The 19,739-nt window shown below is 43.0% G+C and overlaps 2 protein-coding genes and 1 long non-coding RNA gene across 10 annotated transcripts; all 3 read left to right on the plus strand.

Annotated features, from left to right (window-relative positions):
* Positions 1-1,185: 1,185 nt before the first annotated feature.
* On the plus strand, positions 1,186-12,248 carry LOC139544551 (target of Myb1 membrane trafficking protein-like). Of its 5 annotated transcripts, none has more exons than XM_071351798.1 (15): positions 1,186-1,346; positions 2,908-2,992; positions 3,173-3,251; positions 3,462-3,611; positions 4,436-4,570; positions 4,853-5,017; positions 5,368-5,484; positions 5,746-5,879; positions 6,418-6,460; positions 6,642-6,777; positions 7,089-7,161; positions 8,012-8,087; positions 8,519-8,596; positions 8,696-8,735; positions 8,855-12,248. In XM_071351798.1, exons 1-15 carry the CDS (start codon positions 1,295-1,297, stop codon positions 8,995-8,997), a joined length of 1,506 nt encoding a protein of 501 aa, XP_071207899.1. In that variant the 5' UTR covers positions 1,186-1,294; the 3' UTR covers positions 8,998-12,248. The 5 variants fall into 5 exon arrangements, with proteins under 5 accessions (XP_071207899.1, XP_071207909.1, XP_071207917.1 ...); XM_071351808.1 differs by having other exon boundaries at positions 6,645-6,777; XM_071351816.1 differs by having other exon boundaries at positions 1,196-1,346; positions 2,865-2,992.
* LOC139544579 (noggin-2-like) lies at positions 11,080-12,248 on the plus strand. Its single transcript, XM_071351880.1, has one exon. The coding sequence runs from the start codon at positions 11,080-11,082 to the stop codon at positions 11,986-11,988; it is 909 nt and encodes a 302-aa protein (XP_071207981.1). The 3' UTR covers positions 11,989-12,248.
* Positions 12,249-13,870: 1,622 nt separating this feature from the next.
* Positions 13,871-18,197, plus strand: LOC139544597 (uncharacterized). Of its 4 annotated transcripts, none has more exons than XR_011668899.1 (5): positions 13,877-14,265; positions 14,731-15,049; positions 15,176-15,277; positions 15,438-16,215; positions 16,472-18,197. It is a non-coding gene; the product is annotated as an uncharacterized lncRNA (long non-coding RNA). The 4 variants fall into 4 exon arrangements; XR_011668900.1 differs by having other exon boundaries at positions 13,959-14,265; positions 14,731-14,816; positions 15,180-15,277; XR_011668898.1 differs by having other exon boundaries at positions 13,960-14,265; positions 14,731-14,816.
* Positions 18,198-19,739: the final 1,542 nt, after the last annotated feature.

Raw genomic sequence — 19,739 nt, forward strand, 5'->3', positions numbered from 1 at the left:
TTTTTTATACCTAAAGACAAGATATTAACACATGAGGGTATAGCTCACTGACTGTCATCACTACTTCTACAGACTGTCCACCACAGGAGGTTGGTGGCACCTTGATTGGGGAGGACGGGCTCGTGGTAATGGACGGAGAAGAATGAATGGAATGGTATCAAATACATTCCATTTGCTCTGTTCCAGCCATTATTATGAACCGTCCTCCCTTCAACAGCCCTTCAACTGCTGAGTGTCCACATGGGAAAAACTATTTTCATGGCACTTCGATACTGAAGTTACTTTTTAGTAGAGGGCTAGGCAAACTTAACAGGTTAGGAGAATATGCGTAACAGGTTAGAAGACCGAGGTTAAAGGTTGAGAAAAGGGATAGGGTTAGCAAAAATGCTCTCTTAACCTGCTACGAAAATCACTTTGTATCGAAGTGCCGTGAAAAGAGTGTTTATTCTGTCCTGTCCACACATCCACTTTATAATACAGTATAGTATGTAATCCTTCTCATAACCATAGCCTGGCCTGTTGGTATTCACGTGACCACGCGTCCACAGATCAACCTACGATCTGTGTGAAACTAGCCACAATAGGAGAATTTGCGGTTTGCCTTTAAAATAAATGTCCCCATTGAAAGTGATTCAAAACAATGCAAATCGTTGATTCATGCCATATTTGGACTAGATCGTGCTAAACAAGGTCGGAATGTTGTTATATGCAATTTTTTTTTAATACAATAATTTGTTAATTTCACACCAAAAGTTAAAATCAGTTGAAATCGCACTGTGGATGTATTAGACTTTAGAATTGCATTGGTGGCATACTCATATGCACTGTACAGCCTTACATATGGATATTGGGACTATGAAATGGGGTATCAGCCTTCTCAGTGGCACTCACAGAACACAACTTTGTAGAATTTACACAAATATTCACATCTTTGCTCTTATTGCAGGACTTGACTGATGGAAATCCCCTTTCCAGTCAGTCTATTGTGCATATTGGACATTCATATTGCACTGTACAGCGTAACCTATGGACTGTGCACCCATGAAATGGGGTATAAGCCAACTCACTGACACTCACAGAAGACAAATGTGTAGCCTTTACACAAATATTAGTGTTTGTATCCGTTTACATCACTTTCCATGGGAAACCTTTATTTTGAAGGCCACTAAAATCCACTATTGTGGCTAAACCTTATTGTGTCTAGTGTCATACAGTTCTACTTACGAACGGGGAAATAACGGGGAATTGGGAGTGAAAAGAAGTACCGTTTTGGAATTACGACTTTGTGGAAAATATGGAGTTTCTCATAGGAAGCCCCTTTTCTTCTCCTGTTGGACAAAGAATTGGTAAGTCGGGAGAAATATTCCAGAAAGTTGTTCAATGCGGAGTCATCAAGCTAATTATGCGTCGCTCGATCTGCAACGTTGAATGACATCGCAACTAAACTTTAGAGACTTGAAAATTGTACCTATCCAGCTAGCTATTTATTTCTGTTAAAACGTTTAATACATTTTGTGAAAGTTAGAGGGCTGTTTTGTTATAGAGGTAGGAATTAGGAATTGCAGCTACTTTTACTTGCTAAGTACTATATACGAACGTTAATGTGAATTTATGGTCGATATCTGCCTTGAAAGATGTGTTCTCAAACCAATAAAATTCTAGAAGCAGTCTAAAGTACCCTTATCGCTCATGTGATTCGTAATCTGTGGTGACATGACAGCAATATTGACGAATCACTGATGGCAATGGGTGGGTTTAGTGGCATAGAAGTTGTTGCTTAGTTCCTTATTCAAAACCTTGACTCACAAACCGTTTAAACTAGGCTCCATTTCAAGACAGAAATTATTATCAGCCTAACCAATGAACATTTCACAATTTATGCCCAAAGAATTTAAATCCTAGTTATCTGGTTTCTTAACTGACATATCATTATTGCAGTCAAAGTTGGTCAACTTCCACATCATGTCTTGAAGGGCCTTTATGGCATACATAAACAGATTATGTCATTGATATCAACAAACTGTCTATATCAAATGCAGATCATGTTTTTATGTCACAGGTCTTTTGATGGAGATGAGCTATGGAAAGTTATGTCTACTGTCTCATCTAGTGAACGTGTTGACATCCTTGCTGACCTTACGTTCCTGACATCACACACACACAAACTCCTCTTACTTCATCCACTTTGCCCTCTCTCTCTCACATGGCATATATGCTTAGACTTCCCTGGAGGGAATGCGAACAGAAGCAGCTGACAGTCACATGAAATTGGGGGAGAGAGAGAGAGAGAGTGGCTTGCTTTGGCAATGTTAACATGTGTTTCCCATGCCAATAAAGCCCCTTGAATTGAATTGAGTGGGGGAAGGTGTGAGTGAGAGGGAAATTAGGGAGATTAGCAGAGAATTATAAGGACCAACTCAAGGGGCCACAGAGTGGAGTGCAACGAGGATGAAATGGGAACAAACATTCCTCAATAAATGCCATTTAGCTGAGTTTAGATCATTTGCTGGATTGTAAATACTTTAAACTGAATCATTATTCAATTAAAATCAACCAGCAATTGTTTATAACAATTACATTTAGGCCAATGCCTGCTGAATAGATTTTACAGTAGGCCTATGTTTACGGTCGCTCATAGGCTAGGTGCTATTCTGTGTGTTATCTTGATATCGAGCTGCATTGATATGTATTGATAAGTATCGATAATGCTGGGGTATAAAATGTGACTTTGTAGTCTGCCTATCTGCATAATCATCCATGTTGTGTGTCTATCTGCATACAGTAGGCATGATTAATCATCCATGTTCTTTGTTGTCTCAGACAGTCATAATAAGAGTATAATATCATATTGTTTGTCGTCTCAGACAGTCATAATAAGGGGATAATATCTCCTGTTGATGTTGACAGAACGAGCCACCAGCGCCGCGCTGCATTCAGAAGACTGGGCCCTTAACATGGAGATATGTGACATCATCAACGAGACAGACGAAGGGTAACTATGGATGGAGTCACAGAGGCCATTTTGTTTTCTATGTTTTTTTTATTGATGACTGTTTTGTACTGCGTCATTTTCGATGTCAAACCGTTAGCACCACTGATAATATGATATCAATAAATACAGTCTTTCTGGGATTTGATGCTGATCGTGCGTATGTGTGGTTTTCCTCCCTAGACCCAAAGATGCAGTCAAAGCCATAAAGAAGAGGATTGTTGGTAATAGGAGCTTCAGGGAGATCATGTTGGCTTTGACAGTGAGTATTATTTCAGGTCTTTCTATTCCATTTCCTGAGGATTGGAGTTCTCTTGATGGGGAATGTTGAATAATCTGGGTCTCTCACTGGGGATTGAAGAAAACGGGAACTGAGTGACTGAACTAAATGGGGTTATATACAGTACATGCTGCTCAGTGTGTTCCTTGCGGTGGGTGTATTTTCAGTCGTTCCTCCTGTATCTATTTTTAGGTTCTGGAGGCATGTGTAAAGAACTGTGGCCACCGGTTCCATGTTCTAGTGGCGTCCCAGGACTTTGTGGAGGGGGTTCTGGTCCGAGCCATCCTGCCCAAGAACAACCCTCCCACCACCCTGCACGACCGGGTGCTGAGCCTCATACAGGTGGGTTGCATCTCGCAGCTGGAGTCTGAAATGGCATCCTTTCCCCTACGTATATAGTGCACCACGTTTGGGCTCTGGTGAATAGGGGGCCATTTCTGACGATCCATTTGGATCATATACAGGCACTGTACAACTCCGCTGTTTATTGACTGTTGATTTAGCTTGAACATTATCCCACTATTGCAAGACTGTAGAGTCCCTTGTTATTTTTTATTTTTTATTTTTTTTGCAGAAGCTCTTATCCAGAGCGACTTACAGTAGAGTGCATACATTTTATTACATTTTTTTTTTTACATACTGAGACAAGGATATCCCTACCGGCCAAACCCTCCCTACCGGCCAAACCCTCCCTAACCCGGACGACCCTATGCCAATTGTGCGTCGCCCCACGGATCTCCCGGTTGCGGCCGGCTGCGACAGAGCCTGGGCGCGAACCCAGCCCAGCCTGGGCGCGAACCCAGAGACTCTGGTGGCGCAGCTAGCACTGCGATGCAGTGCCCTAGACCACTGCGCCACCCGGGACCGCAGTGATTTAATTAATTATAGACTGTGATGGTGTTATTGCAGTGATTTAATTATCACGTCAATTGTCTATGGCCATTCATACATAATGTAAAGTCATTGATCAATTAGAGATGATGGAGAAATTGGTTGGAATGACAACATTCATTACAAACTCAGAGCTTTATGGTAGGCAAATGCACATTTTCTCTGTTCATTCATAAAGTATCTTCTTTTGCTCCTCCCCTCTCAAACTATTCCTCTCTGTCTGTCTGTCTTTCTATCTATCTCTGTCTCTCTGTTTCTCTCTGTCTGTCTCTCAGGCGTGGGCCGATGCGTTCCGTAGCTCTCCCTCTCTGGGAGGTGTGGTCTGTGTGTACGAGGATCTGAGGAGGCGGGGCCTGGAGTTCCCTATGACCGACCTGGACGCCCTCTCCCCCATCCACACCCCCCTCAGGGTAAGGCTCATAGAGATCCTATAATTTACTGGTGATTTGTTATGTAATTCTATGGTGAACTTTGACCTTCCATGTCTGTTATCTCTGGATAGATCACTATTTATCTTACACACACACCGCCTTCCCACAAAGCATACTCTTTACTATGTTGAGGTTCCGATAGCTCAGTTGGTTGGAGCAGGATGTTTGCATTTCTGCATGAGCCACATGTCTGCTGTTTTGGATCAGATCGTGTGCTAACTGGCGCTATTATTACGTGGCTCTCTTTCTGTCGTTTCCTAGAGCATTCCAGAGAACGACTCCTCTGTTACAGTGCCAGCTCCACCACCTCAGAGTCAGACTCCCCGTGGCCCTGCTGCCCCTGCTGCCTCGTCCCCTACCCAGGCTGCATTGACTGCTGTGCCCCCACAACTCAGCGATGGACCCATCTCCATCTCTCCTGAACAGGTACTGAATAGATCATAAACGCATTACCCTTTTGATATTGTGATAATGCTCATGTACACACAGTGTGAGTAGATACTAGCTACAGTTAAACATTGGTTAACTGTGTTTAAAGTGTTGGTTCTGTTTAAGACCACTTTTGACTTATCTCTTCAAGTTGTTGGGAAAAGTGCCTAGGGGAAACTTCTGTATGTACCATCGTGGTTAAAGTGGTAAGGCCTGCCCATCCATGACGACGACGACTCCATAGCCTCTATGATTCTTTGCCTCCTCTCCTCATGTCTTTCCCCAAAGCCTCATTTGAGAAAGCATTGACAAAGAGCCTAAGGATGCTACTGTTGATGAACTTTCAGGCCCAGAAGCTGAGAGTTGACCTGGCTCTGGTCAGGGGGAACCTGACTGTGATGACTGAGATGTTGAACCAGTTGACGCCTGGACAGAACCAGCAGGAGGACTCTGAGCTACTGCAGGTCTGTCTGCATGTCTTTCTTCCTCTCCTGCCTCTCTACTCCCTCTCTTTCTCTCGCTCCGTTTCTTCTTGCGGTCTCTTTCCCTGGTTATTGCCTTCATGTATTCAAATGCGCCTCTGTCATATATTCCAATTCAGTGTTATCAGGGAGTGAATCCTGGATGTTCTGACATCCCCCATCTGCCGCACTCTCTCTCTCTCTCTCTCTCTTCTTGTCCCTGTAACCCCCCTCCTGCCCAACCCCCTCTGTTTGTGTGAGCAGCAGTTGTACCAGGTGTGTAGGGAGATGCAGAGCCGTGTGGTGGAGCTGATCCCCAGGCTGGTGGACGAGGGCCTCATAGAGGAGCTGCTGGTCGTCAACGATGACTTAAACAATGCCTTCATCCGCTACGACAGGTAAGGCGGGGACACACACACACACACTAGACTTGGGTTACTTATGATATGTGTATTTGAGTATTTTGAAATAATGTGGCTCGAATCAACTACTTCTATTGGAATTATTGAAAGTATTTTCAAATAATTTCCTATAAATACCCTACTATTTGAAAGTATTTTCAAATACTTATTTCGAATACTATTTTCAAATACCTGTGTTAAATGCATGGGATTGTATTTGAGTCAGAGAAGTACTGTATATGAGTATTTTCAAAGTGATGCCAATACTTTCTAAGTGTATTTCCAAATGCTGTACATTCCAATATTCAACTACTTGTCTTTTCAAATATCCAAGTACTTACTTCCAAATATCTTTGAAAATAATTGAAATACCCTAAATAGTATTTGAACCTAGGTCTGACACACACACACACACACACACATACTCGGCTACTTGCAGTCAGAAAGACACTGAAAATGAGACGCATGTATTACACAGTACAGAGTGTCCATGTTCTGAAGTCTGTACTTTCTCTTCTTCTCCCATGTTGTTTAGGTTTGACAGACTCAATAAGGCCCAGAGAACAGCTACAGAGCAGGTACAGTCATCTTTCACCTTTGTTTTTGTGTTTTACATCTAGTTCAGTAGGGCACAATGTTCAGATATAAATATATTGACGTGTACAGTAAGCAGTCATTTCAGCTCTCTTTAATTGCAACGTTCAATACGCTGCACCATCCTGAACACGACCCAATGTATCCTCTCCCTCTGCCCTATAGCAGACTCCTGCCAGGGCCAACCTCATTGACCTCAGCCCTGTGCCCCAGTCCCTCAGCCAACCAGCAACCACCTCTGTGGCCGCCAGCCAACCCGCATTCAGCGCTCCCTCCAATCAGTGGCAGGCAGCCAACCACAGTGAGTAGCATCTGTTTTGCATTAAAACTCTAGGCCTGTCGGGCTCCATTTCTTAATCTCTCTTTAACATTACCAAAGTATGAAAAAACATTGACAAATAGCATATACACAAAAAACCAAAGCCCATATTCAAAGTCTCAAGAGTAGGAGTGCTGATCTTGGATCAGATCCTCCCTGTCCATATAATGGTATTCATTATGATCTAAAAGGCAAAACAGACCCTAGATCAGCACTCCTACTCTGAGGCCGTGGTCATTGAATAAGAGAAGGTGATGTTGGTTTCTGTCTCACAACCTGTCTCTGTATGTCAGGTGCACCAGAGGAGGACGAGTTTGACATGTTTGCCCAGACCAGGGGCAGCTCTCTGGCCGATCAGAGGAAGAGGTGAGACACCTTCACTGTGGTGCTGTAGGGTGTTCTTGTAACGGATGTGAAATGGCTAGCTAGTTAGCGGGTACGCGCTAATAGCATTTCAATCGGTTACGTCACTTGCTCTGAGACCTGAAGTAGGGTTTCCCCTTGCTCTGCAAGGGCCGCGGCCTTTGTGGAGCGATGGGTAACGATGCTTCGTGGGCGACCGTTGTTGATGTGTGCAGAGGGTCCCTGGTTCGCGCCCGTGTCGGGGCGAGGGGACGATGTAAAGTTATACTGTTACATTGATGCTGTTGACCCGGATCACTGGTTGCTGCGGAAAAGGAGGAGGTTGAAAGGGGGGTGAGTGTAACGGATGTGAAATGGCTAGCTAGTTAGCGGGTACGCGCTAATAGCATTTCAATCGGTTACGTCACTTGCTCTGAGACCTGAAGTAGGGTTTCCCCTTGCTCTGCAAGGGCCGTGGCTTTTGTGGAGCGATGGGTAACGATGCTTCGTGGGTGTCAGTTGTTGATGTGTGCAGAGGGTCCCTGGTTCGCGCCCGTGTCGGGGCGAGGGGACGACGTAAAGTTATACTGTTACATTCTATCAGTATACAAATATCAAAACACACTGAAGAAATGTACACCAAAGATGACTGTTATACATATTATGGTATGTAGTCCACAGGAGGTTGGTAGGCACCTTAATTGGGGAGAACGGGCTTGTGGTAATGACTGGAGCGGAATCAGTGGAACGGTAACAAATACATCAAACGTGGTTTCCATTTGTTTGATGCCATTCCATTTGCTGCGTTCCGGACATTATTATAAGCCATCCTCCCCTCAGCAGCCTCCACTGATGTAGTCTTGTGTGTGTCCAGTATGCGGTACGAGGACCCAGGAGCAGTGGAAGGACTGGCTGGAGCCCTGGACACCAGGTTACAGGTCACTGGAGCGGTAATGTTTCTCATTCATTATCTACGGTCAACATAGCATATCCTACGGAAAGCACAGGGTAGGATATATATATTTTGGTCTAAAAATACTGACTTAAATGCCTTCAATTTACTGTTGATTTACGTTCTGAATCATACTGTTACTGCCAGCAATAAGGGTGTAACTTTCCGGAAGGGACTGTTTCGATGCAGACAACAGCAATGAGCCAATGTCCAACACACAGTCCCAGTTAAATAACAGTTACGGAGCTACTCTATTAGCGACGATGCAGAAATGGGTTTGAATGAAAACACGCATTCACACACTGAGGCCCTGAGGACTAGACCCCACTAGAAACATCTGCCTTGTGCCGTTCTACTAAGACTCAAACATCCCTCTGTTTCCTTTCTACCCTTCTTCTTCTTTGTTCTGTTTCTCTCCCTCCCCCTCAGATTCCTTCGTCTAAGCCTAGCCCTAAGAACTCCACCCTGGAAGACGTTGACAGATGGCTGTCTGCGGACACAGAAACGGTAAGACGGGGACTTTTTAATGTGGTGTGTTTTCTTGACGTTTCAACAAACATGAATGGGTTGCCATGAGTTGCTACGTGTACTTGTTTCATGTTACAGCAACCAGAGGCTGGGGACAGGGAAGGTCTGACCAGTGAGGGTAAGTCTTTTTTTCCTTCCCTTTTTAACCATCGTTATTGCCAAGATCCTATTTCAGCCTGTGCCAGTAGAAATCAGTGTTGCAAAATACCCACACAATACCCACTCTCTCTCCCTCAGAGTTTGACAAGTTTCTGGAGGAAAGGGCGAAGGTGGCCGACCACATTCCCTCAACACGCAGCCTGCCCCCCGTCTCGTCCAGGCCCCCGCCACAATCTGCCCGGCCACAGGAGAGCTCCCATGACCAGCTTTTCTCACTCTGAGAGAACGGCGCACGCACAGCAGAGGTGGACTCCCAGGTCGACACATAGTCTTAGCCAACACATAGGATGAACACGCACAGTGCCTCGCTACCTTTTTAATCATAGTGTTTCTACTTTGAAATGAAGATATTTTTCAGTCTTCACTTTGTGCTGTTGCTGTAGTTAAAGTCTATGACATGATGACAATCGGTTATGCTGTGGTGGCACTTTACTTTACCTTATCAATGTATATATATATCACCTGAGTATGCGTACTTGGTTACACACACACTGCGTGGTGGTCTTTTTTTTTTTTTGGAATCTTTATTTAACTAGGCAAATCAGTTAAGAACAAATTCTTATTTTCAATGACGGCCTACACCGGCCTAACCCGGACTCCCAATCACAGCCGGTTGTGATACAGTCTGGATTCGAACCAGGGTGTCTAGTGACGCCTCTAGCGCTGAGATGCATTGCCTTAGACCGCTGCACCAGTCGGGAGGCCCCACTCGGGTATCACATCATTCAAAAACCTATACACTGAGGGTACAAAACATCAAGAACACCTTCCTAATATTGACACCCCCCCTTCAGAACAGCGTCAATTTGTCTGGGCATGGACTCTACAAGGTGTCGAAAGCGTTCAACAGGGATGCTGGCCCATGTTGACTCCAATGATTCCCACAGTTGTGTCAAGTTGGGTGGTGGACCATTGATACACACAGGAAACTGTTGAGCATGAAAAACCCAACAGTGTTGCAGTTCTTGACATACTCAAACCGATGCACCTGGCACCTACTACCATACCCCATTCAAAGGCACTTCAATCTTTTGTCTTGCGCATTCATCCTCTGAATGGCACACATACACAATCCATGTCTCAGTTGTCTCAAGGCTTAAAAACCCTTCTTTAACCTGTCTCCTCCCCTTCATCTACACTGATTTTAAAGTGGATTTAACAAGTGACCTCAATAAGGGATCATAGCTTTCACCTGGATTCACCTGGTCAGTCTGTCATGGAAAGAGCAGGTGTTCTTAATGTTTTGTACACTTAGCACAGACTTGTAAATATACACTATGTAGATTTCCTGAATACTGAGACCAGTTGAATCAATGCAGAAAGCAATATCAACCTTTTTAATGGAGATTCACAGTTAATTCTAATTCTGAAGTTTGATAGTTCATATACTGCACTATGTGAACTGTATGTGTATATACATATATGAAGCCTAGTATTATGAATGAAAATAAAATAAATTGATATTTGAAAACAATAGTACAGTTTTATTATAGTGAAACCTCAGTCTTGATACGGTATGTTGTTGTGGCTTTGACCATGAAGAGGGGATTCCAGTAACCGTAAATGAAAGTGGCTCTTGTCCTGACAAACATATTTGGTCTGGGCTGCCAGTTTGTTATGTTTCAGTCTCTCAGACTCAGGGTGAGCCACACGCTGCAGATACTAGTTGTGTTTGACGTATCAGGAACTTGTGTGATTATGACCTCGCATGCCACTCCCCTGGCCACAGGGTTTCCCACCTGTTCCTACTAGCCTACTGTAGCTACATACATGGGATGAGGAATTATCAACTGTTTCCACTACTGTAAGGCCATTGTAATAAAATGAAGGTCAACAACTCACACCTTTCCTTCACGCTTCTCACCACCGCAAACCATCCCCTCTCTAGCGTTGTCTCTCCTCCTTTCCTGCCTACGGTGTTTCCACACTAGGTCTTTGACTGTGTGATCATACCAGAGAGAGACAGTGTGGACAGTATTGCCTGTTCCAGCCATAGCTGATAAAATCCCTGTTGTTCAGGTGATAAGAGAGACTCCTCCCAGCTCCTACTTTATTGACATCAGCTCTATTTGTGTATTATTATGTCCTTGTTCAAGGATGTGTGCACTGATACACTGACTGTATGGGTTCATGAAGACCACAAAACAACCATGTATTATGAGAGGAAGACGGAGAAACCACATTAGACTTGCTAGTGGAGAGGAGCCAGTGAAGTGGGACAGTCCTTTGTACCTATTGAGTCAATGCCCTAGGCCTATTACAACTGTGATTTACTTCACTTTAGACATCCATTCTTTGGAAAAATGAATGTGTTGATAAATTGGTTAAGGAGCGTTTTACTGTGCTGGACATATCTGGTTGTCTTTCTCTCCAGCGCAACTTCAATGATTTCCAACCAGGAGCAGGTGCGCAGTGAAACCCCTATGGGCCAAAAGGACACGGATTTCGATGATGTATTCTTTCTACGGACCAGATCAAGTAGTTTCGCATCTTCCTCGCAGCCGATTCGGCCATATTCACTCTCGATGAATGAGGGGGATTACCATTACGCGCCGAAACCCAAACACCTGCGGCACAACCGGCTCCTGCGCATTTTGGGCTCGTCTTTCGATCCGTTCTGGATGTCCATAGAACGCCCAGCCGAAGCAAGGGTCGACACCGATGCGTCTGGTGGTCAAACTGCGTCTCGTGGTGACCCGCCCGCTCCTCCCGCCTTACCAAACTACACCACCAACGAGGGGTTCAACTTCAGCGCGTCTCCAGAGCTGACAGAGGGTGCAGCGCGCTACCAACGAAAACTACAAAACGACGCAGAGGATTTGGACTTAAGTGAACTTCCTGCAGACGTTGCCAGCACTCTGCGTGACTGGCTGGTCCGCTCGGCCACCTGTGGAATGCGCTACCAGTGGGTAAAATTAGCTCCAGTGTTCTGGCCCCGCTGGTTACGCCACACCGACTGCGAAAAATCTGGTGGCTCGCGGAGTTGCTCTTTCCCCAGCGGGATGGCATGCCGGCAGGCCCAAACCACACAGATAAAGATACTGGCCTGGCACTGCTGGAGCAGCGAAGAGGGAGGCGGAGATGGGTTAAGAGGGATGGCCGGGATCGACAGGGGGACTGTGGTGGTGGGGACAGGTGTTGCAGGCAGAAAGTGTTTGTGGAGGCAGGTGCCTTATCCTGTGGTTACAGCGTGTAAATGTTCATGCAAATAGTTTATTTGATCACTGTTAATCACGAACATGTAACCTATTTGGGGTTGGCCTACATTAGGAGATAATTTATTTGAACATCTGATTGTCAATTGTAGGCTTACGACAATTTGTTTTGCAATTGATTATCAAGTATTGTTTGTCCAGCCTTAAATTGGCTACCTGTATACAATTAATTCACTTGGGTTTCGTAATCAACTTGTTTTCATTGGTATGAAACGAAGCTGTTGGACGAAAATTGAATAAACTTTGTTTCCAACCAATGTGTTTAATTCGTTTATTTTTTTAGGTGGACATTTTCATTTTAGATTAGATTTCACATTTTGCAGCGTTTTTCTATTTCTGTCACACAGGATAGCCTACTGTGACGGAAAGAGATGAAGAATACAACGCTGTCCTTCAGCACGGAATTTATTTTATTTATTGTCAACGCGCGCCATCTAGTGGTAATGTAATAATACAAACGAGTCAATGTCGATTATTGCGTAAATTAGTGGACTCTAATTTTGAGTTTCAAATACATTTTACATTGACTGCTATTTACACCACTTGTGTTGCTTGTATTTCTCGATGTATAGGTCTTATTTGTGACTTAGCAGTTTTCAGCCCAGTTATTGCCGTTTTAGTTTAGTGTTCCGTAGAGAAAGCTTGTGTAACTGTTTTTACTGGTCTCCTGGTTACACCTTGGAGCAAATATGGATGATTCTACATCCATCCAAGGGTCTTCTTGGGTAGTGTTACCTTGATTTAGTATTGAATTAATTCTGTGCTCTACAGTAGCCAGCTACATCCATGTGTTCAAATGAATTGCCTGTTAGCTCTCTGCTCACTGGTTCCAGAGCTAATGATGGCCTGTCTTACAGAGAAAGCTCATCAGAGAGTTCCTGACTCTTCAGGAGCCAGGCATACTGCCAAACTACATCACTGTCAATCACATGAGAAAGCCTTCCTGAAAAAGTGAGTGAAACCTGAAGTTTCAGACTCCAGTACAGTATGATCCACACAAATATATAGACATATGGATAGATAGGCCCACAGGGATAGACATCGAAACATAAGTGATTGATACAAGTTGTATGTCTTGTGTATAAATGGCAGAATGGAGAGACATCCACATCATTGAGCTGTTGAGGAGTAGATACTGTATATAGATAAAGCTGTGATAGTCTGAACAAAATGACCATTTCAACTACACTGAACAAAAATATAAACGCAACATGTAAAGTGTTGGTCCCATATTTCATGAGCTGAAATAAATATCCCTGACATTTTTAATACGCACAAAAAGCTTATTTCTCAAAAATGTGGTGCACACATTTGTTAGTGAACATTAGTGAACATTTCTACATTTCTACGTTTGTTCACAGGAACCAGAATCCCTCTCGATGGAGGGCAATGATGGAGGTGGAGAAGAGGGAGAAGGAAAAAGTTCTGCAGACTGGCTGTAAAATAAAATAAAAACACCAATGGAGAAACGGATGGAGAATTGTGAAAAGTATTGTCTCCGGTGCGGAATTGTGTCTGTCATAGTCTGAAGTACATGCTTCATGTGTCTTTGTTTTACTGTTCTGTCTAAATTATGTTGTCATGTTATGATTGTTAATATTAACACATTAGCTGACAATATGTTCAAACATTTGATAGAATATAAAATCTGATTTAAAAAGATTACTTTCTAGATAATGCTTGTCATAATTCTCAAATCAGTCAAATGTATCAGCCTCTCTAGGTCAAGAATAGGCCTACATACAAACTCAATGGGCCATTAGTTGAGGCATTCTACCTTACATTTCTACCTTAAATATATGTCTATATTTGGCTCTGCTTCTTCATATACATGAAACTCAAGGCCTAAGCACACCTCTTAGGTGTTCTCTATTGACCTGGAACCATATCTCAACAGTAGAGGAAGTGTGTGTTATCCGGTTTGCTCTGTATGTTGCAGAGGAAAGCCACATCACGTGAGCAGAGTACTCACTCAGGAAATAAGTCAATCAGTAACTGCATCTAAACTAGGAAGAGATAGCAGTGTTGCCATGCAAGGATTTCTCTTTTCTGTTTCCTCTACATCTGTTTGTTCATTCTAATATGATGTCAACATGATTAATTTGTATCAAAAAGTCACAATTATTCACAATATTTCCATTTTTTATCAACTGTTTTTCAAAATAAATCTTATTATTTACTGTTTTAACAATTGTTTTCAGATTATTATTTTTATAATTCACGTTGGCCTATATGTTAATGCCAGCTGAAGAACTGAACCACTAGTGTTACAAGGTAAGTGAATTACATGATTTTTACAAGCAGATACTGTATGTTGTTGAATGTTGATGTAATGGTTATCAATATTGTTCAGTGAGTATCTTTGATTATTGATGTACTTATTGTTTAACTTTTTGTTCTTCTGCTTAAACAAAATAGTTGTATGGCTTTCCTATCATGGAACAATCACTATATCAAGTGTTTGTCTGTGCTTGACCACTTCTCTACTGAAGTGTGTGTGTATGAGTGGTTTTGATTACAGTATACCTGCAGTTTGTCCCCTTTTGGGGCATAGATGGATAACATCACTTTAATTTAGCTTTACAATGCTTTATTTGTCCTTACATTTTATTTTACACAATTATAGTGTTGCATGTGAGTTTTATGTACAGGCCTACTCTATGCTACTTGATTAAAGTCCATCGTGTAATTTGAGAGAGCATACACTGTATGCTCATAAACCACCTCTTAACTTTTCAGGAAGTGTTAACGTGCACGTCTGTCTGCTTCTGCCCATGTCGTACTGTTAGCTATTGGAAACGGAGAATTATCAAAACAATATAAATGTGAGTTAAACATAACTATTTTACAAGGCACAGTTGATTTAAAATGCATGTGTAATCACTATCAAATGTAATCTCTATAACCTGGGATTCCTGTGTTACTGGTTCCTTCACTTCCTTGTTACGACGTACATAGTGTGTTTATGAACGATGAAGTCATATCACTGTCTTTATTCATTCTGTAACTCATTCTAAGCTAGTCTCTAACATGGATGAGGATAATGACGACGACAGAGGTATAGTGATATTCTATAAATGGTGTATTATTGTGAATGGTATGGGACACTTTAAGTGTATAAACCATGGTGACCTAATTTAACCTGCACCATCATTTAACCTGCGTTAATATGTTTCAATGCAAGGCAGCTAAAGAACAGCATGTGAGAGGAAACCTCTGAGAGACGACATTAAAACAAAGTTACTCACCTGTGCAATGGTGAGTGAACGCTCCCCAAATGTTCATGGTAAGTAAATTCCAGTTCAGCTTTCCTGAATGTTTAGCCTACATTTGGACATGTTATTACTTTTTGATAATTCCTTCCTTTACACAGCGTGTGTTTGAAACACATTGTGTTAGTTAGACTGTGTGCTGAGCTTGTATCTGATGATTACCCTCTGATGCAGGAGGTCCTCCTCCCCAGTCAGATCTTAGACTCCTGCTGCTTGGAAGAGTAGGAGCTGGGAAGAGTACAGTAGCCAAAACCATCCTGGGCAGAGATAACTTCCGGAGTGAAGGAGGCATGTGTGTGAAGAAGCAGGGTGAGGTGGCTGGAAGGACTGTCACCGTGGTGGACACCCCGGGCTGGGACACTGTGAAGTACACGTCCACACACATCAAACAAGAAATTAAGAATAGTGTGACCCTATGTCCTCCAGGACCCCATGCTCTTCTTCTGGTGGTGCCCATGGGCGACCCTCTCTCCTCCGCAGAAAGAAAGGCGATTCGGTATCACATGGAGCTTTTGTCAGTTAGGGCATGGAGGTTTACCATGGTCTTGTTTGTCAGTGAGGCTGAGGAGAAATGCACATCCATTGAACAGAATCAGATGATCGACAGAGCAAAAAGTATTCTAGCGAAATGTGGAGACAGGCACCATCTCCTTCATTGTGGGAATTCTCCTACCCAGATTTCTGAGCTCCTGGTAAAGATAGACGCCATGGTAGAAGAAAACTGTGAAGAATTCTTAATCCCCCAAGTATACTATGAACTGATGGAGACTACAATGCCAAGGGAAGTGACCGAGCTGAGAAGGATGTATGAAGACCGAGAGGACAGACTGAAACAGAAATACAAAACAGTTGAAAGAAAAGGAAGAAGAGCTGAAGAAGTATAGAGAAGAAGAGAAGCCTAAAGAAAGGTTGATGAAGAGGACAAGTAGCAGTCAACTACTTCCCCCCAGTAGTAAGTATGATAAGTTTAAAATTGCTTCTAAAGTTAGTAATTTCCACTTTGACATTTCAGACTAGATTTGCCCTAATGAAAAATGTATCAACCACTACAGAACTGTCCTATAAAAATAATCCACATAATAATTCACGTTTCCTATTGCTGCAGGTTTATTTTCCTGCTGTAGCAAACTGGTTCAAATTAAGATCCTACATCTGTAACGGTGATCTGATTCATGAACTGTCTCTGTGTGTGTGTTTGTTCTTTGAAGTAAGCACAGAGAAGCAGGACAGGTCGGTAATGGCTGACCATCAGAAGGTGGACCTACAGGCCGTCAAGCAAGGATACAGGGAAGAGGCCTTGTCTGTGGTGGGCCACTACGTCAAACCACTAATAGTGATTATGACTGCTGTAGTGGGGGCACTCATGGGAGCAGTTGCAGGTGCACAACATGGAACACTTGGCGCGTGTATTGGGATTCCTATAGGCATTATTTTGGCTGTTCTTGTGAGTTACGCTGTCCGTGGAGCCGCCACAGCAGCAAGGGATATTTCCGTCAAAGCTGAGGAAAATGAAAGCCAGAGGAGAGAAGAGGGAGCAGACTTCTTCTTAGATTCTCCAAAATCTAAAAGATTTGATAAGGATCAGTGACACTCTTTTGGATGTCAGCACTATTCTATTGCTACAGTGTGTCGTGTATGGACTGTGCTTTATGGACTGTGCTGTATGGACTGCCACTCTCATGGTTCACCTGACTTGACTGGCTGACCCCAGTGAAGAGACAGGACAGACTGCCCAGCAAACCGGGAACATACCCAGAACATAAGAAAGGGTTTTTATACAACATTAGGACGTTCTCCTAACATTCACAAAAACGCACCACATCTGTAACAACCACCATTCCCCAAACAGTTTCGTTATGTTTCCTGGTAATGTAATAACACAATGTACCAGCAATGTTTTTAGAACATACTACTGCAACAAAATGTATGCGCAATGTTCTGGGAACGTTCTTGCAACATCAGGCGAATGTTTTATACAAACATTGTATAATCATCAGCACAACTGGACAGTTTTTGTGTTATGATAACATTTGCCGCAACCTAACAAATGTTCTGGGAATTTTCAGAGAAACAATTTTGGTTTGTTAGACGCCCTCTCTCTCGCCCTCTCTCTCTCTCTCTCTCTCTCTCTCTCTCTCTCTCTCGCTCTCTCTCTCTCTGTGTGTAACTGATGGTTGTTGTTGAGAGGTTTTTATTATTGTGCGGGGGTGAATGTCTGCACCCTTTGCGACCTGATGGATTGTGTTGATCTGAGTCCTACTATACTATTATCTGGTGTAGTCATGTTATCCAGTAGCTGTATATATATATCAGTAGTAGAATCTTTCTGTACAAACAGCAAGGGAATTTACTCAACCGAAAGGGCAGTTTGCTCTGGATTTACTCTGACAGCCGCAGAAGAGAAGGATGTGAGCAGACTTGAGAACTTCGGGAAGACATGAATCATATTCTTCTCAGCTTTTTAAATGATCACTGTTCAAGGATTTCACAGAGACACATTTAACAGCACAGTAGGCTTGAGCACGAATGCATATATTTCAGTGAATTAAATAAACAAATGTGAGATGCCATATACTCTTTTGCAATAAAAAAAGGTGATACATTGTAAGGATGAATTCAAAACGGTTCTGTTTTCATATTGTACTTTATTTCAAAACTGTATCACCACAGAATTCCCTCTGTTGACCCACAGTTTTCTCATACTGTATTTGTTCACTGAAAAGTCTGCCCTGAAGCGCTCACTAAACCCACCTTATTACAGTGCACCTCACCCTGGTACCCAGCTAACCAGGAGATTTTTGCACTGAACATTCTATTCTATACTTAATTCATCTTTAACATGATATAAAAAAATTCAACACAAATCCTAGTATAGAAGCCTATGTGTCTTTGTTTGAATGTTTTCTCTAAATGAAACTAAATGTTTTCATATTATGATTGTTTAAATTAACACATTTGCTGACAATATGTTACAGACGTGTTTAATATGTTATATGTACACCCTCTATTCGAATACTTATGAAATGCACGTTGTTATATTTGGTAACACTTACTTATTTTCCATCGACTCCAACCCCATTCGATGCATTGTGGGTGGCGCTATGTCTACATAAGGGTGCTAATTAAAAAAACTCACAAAAGCTCTGACGAAGGCCGTGAGGCCGTTATGTAAAGCTTATTAAAGAGTAGTGATACAAGCAAGAGCATTGTGCGGGTTTCTTATTTTTTCTCATCTGACAATATGTTTTAAAAAAATATATACATAATCAGATGTTTTTGGAAAGAAAATATACTCTAACCAAAAATGTAGCAGAACACACGTGCAGCTTGCTCCTCACATTGCACTGCAACATCATTCTGGATCTTGAACTTCTGTTGGTCATACTATTATTACAATTCATGCTCAAACCTGTATGATAATCCAAAATAAATCTTTGGCACCTGCACGGATCGAAGGGTGAAATGTCGAGCACAGGATTATAGGGCACTGGTGTAATGAGGACAAAACAAAGAAACATGTCACGCAAGGAAGAGGCTGACAGCAGGCCATAAACAACAGGCCATAAACAACAGGTCATAAACAGCAGGACATAAACAACAGGCCATAAACAGCAGGACATAAACAACAGGCCATAAACAACAGGCCATAAACAGCAGGACATAAACAGCAGGACATAAACAGCAGGCCATAAACAGCAGGACATAAACAGCAACCACTGGTAAGAAGATATAAAGGGGGTGAAATTAGATTGAAACATGGCTGAGTCTGGGGGTCATAATGGGGGTTCGAAACATAGCTGAGTCTAGGGGTCATAGGGGGGGGTCGAAACATAGCTGAGTCTAGGGTTCATAGTGTTGGGTCAAAACATGGCTGAGTCTGGGGGTCATAGTGGGGGGTCGAAACATAGCTGAGTCTAGGGGTCATAGTGGGGGGTCGAAACATAGCTGAGTCTGGGGGTCATAGTGGGCGGTCGAAACATAGCTGAGTCTGGGGTTCATAGTGGGGGGTCGAAACATAGCTGAGTCTGGGGGTCATAGTGGGGGGTCAAAACATGGCGGAGTCTAGGGGTCATAGTGGGGGGTCGAAACATAGCTGAGTCTAGGGGTCATAGTGGGGGGTCGAAACATAGCTGAGTCTGGGGTTCATAGTGGGGGGTCGAAACATAGCTGAGTCTGGGGGTCATAGTGGAGGGGCAAAACATGGCTGAGTCTAGGGGTCATAGTGGGGGGTCAAAACATGGCTGAGTCTAGGGGTCATAGTGGGGGGTCAAAACATGGCGGAGTCTAGGGGTCATATTGGGGGGTCAAAACATGGCTGAGTCTGGGGGTCATAGTGGGGGGTCAAAACATGGCGGAGTCTGGGGGTCATAGTAGAGGATCAATGTGGAAACCTGGATTGAAGAGGCGGGGAAGCTACAGGTTGCTCCCCCCAACTGTACATATGAATTAATGACACTAGCTAAATACAGAGGTAAC

The sequence above is a fragment of the Salvelinus alpinus genome, chromosome 2 (assembly GCF_045679555.1).
Source record: "Salvelinus alpinus chromosome 2, SLU_Salpinus.1, whole genome shotgun sequence".
NCBI classification, from domain to species: Eukaryota; Metazoa; Chordata; class Actinopteri; order Salmoniformes; family Salmonidae; genus Salvelinus; species Salvelinus alpinus.

Coding starts and splice junctions, on each gene's coding strand:
- LOC139544551 (XM_071351798.1), top strand. CDS start 1,295: ATGGAGTTTCTCATAGGAAGCCCCTTTTCTTCTCCTGTTGGACAAAGA. Junction 4,571..4,852: donor CCATCCACACCCCCCTCAGG/GTAAGGCTCATA, acceptor GTCGTTTCCTAG/AGCATTCCAGAGAACGACTC. Junction 8,736..8,854: donor GGAAGGTCTGACCAGTGAGG/GTAAGTCTTTTT, acceptor TCTCTCCCTCAG/AGTTTGACAAGTTTCTGGAG.
- LOC139544579 (XM_071351880.1), top strand. CDS start 11,080: ATGAATGTGTTGATAAATTGGTTAAGGAGCGTTTTACTGTGCTGGACA.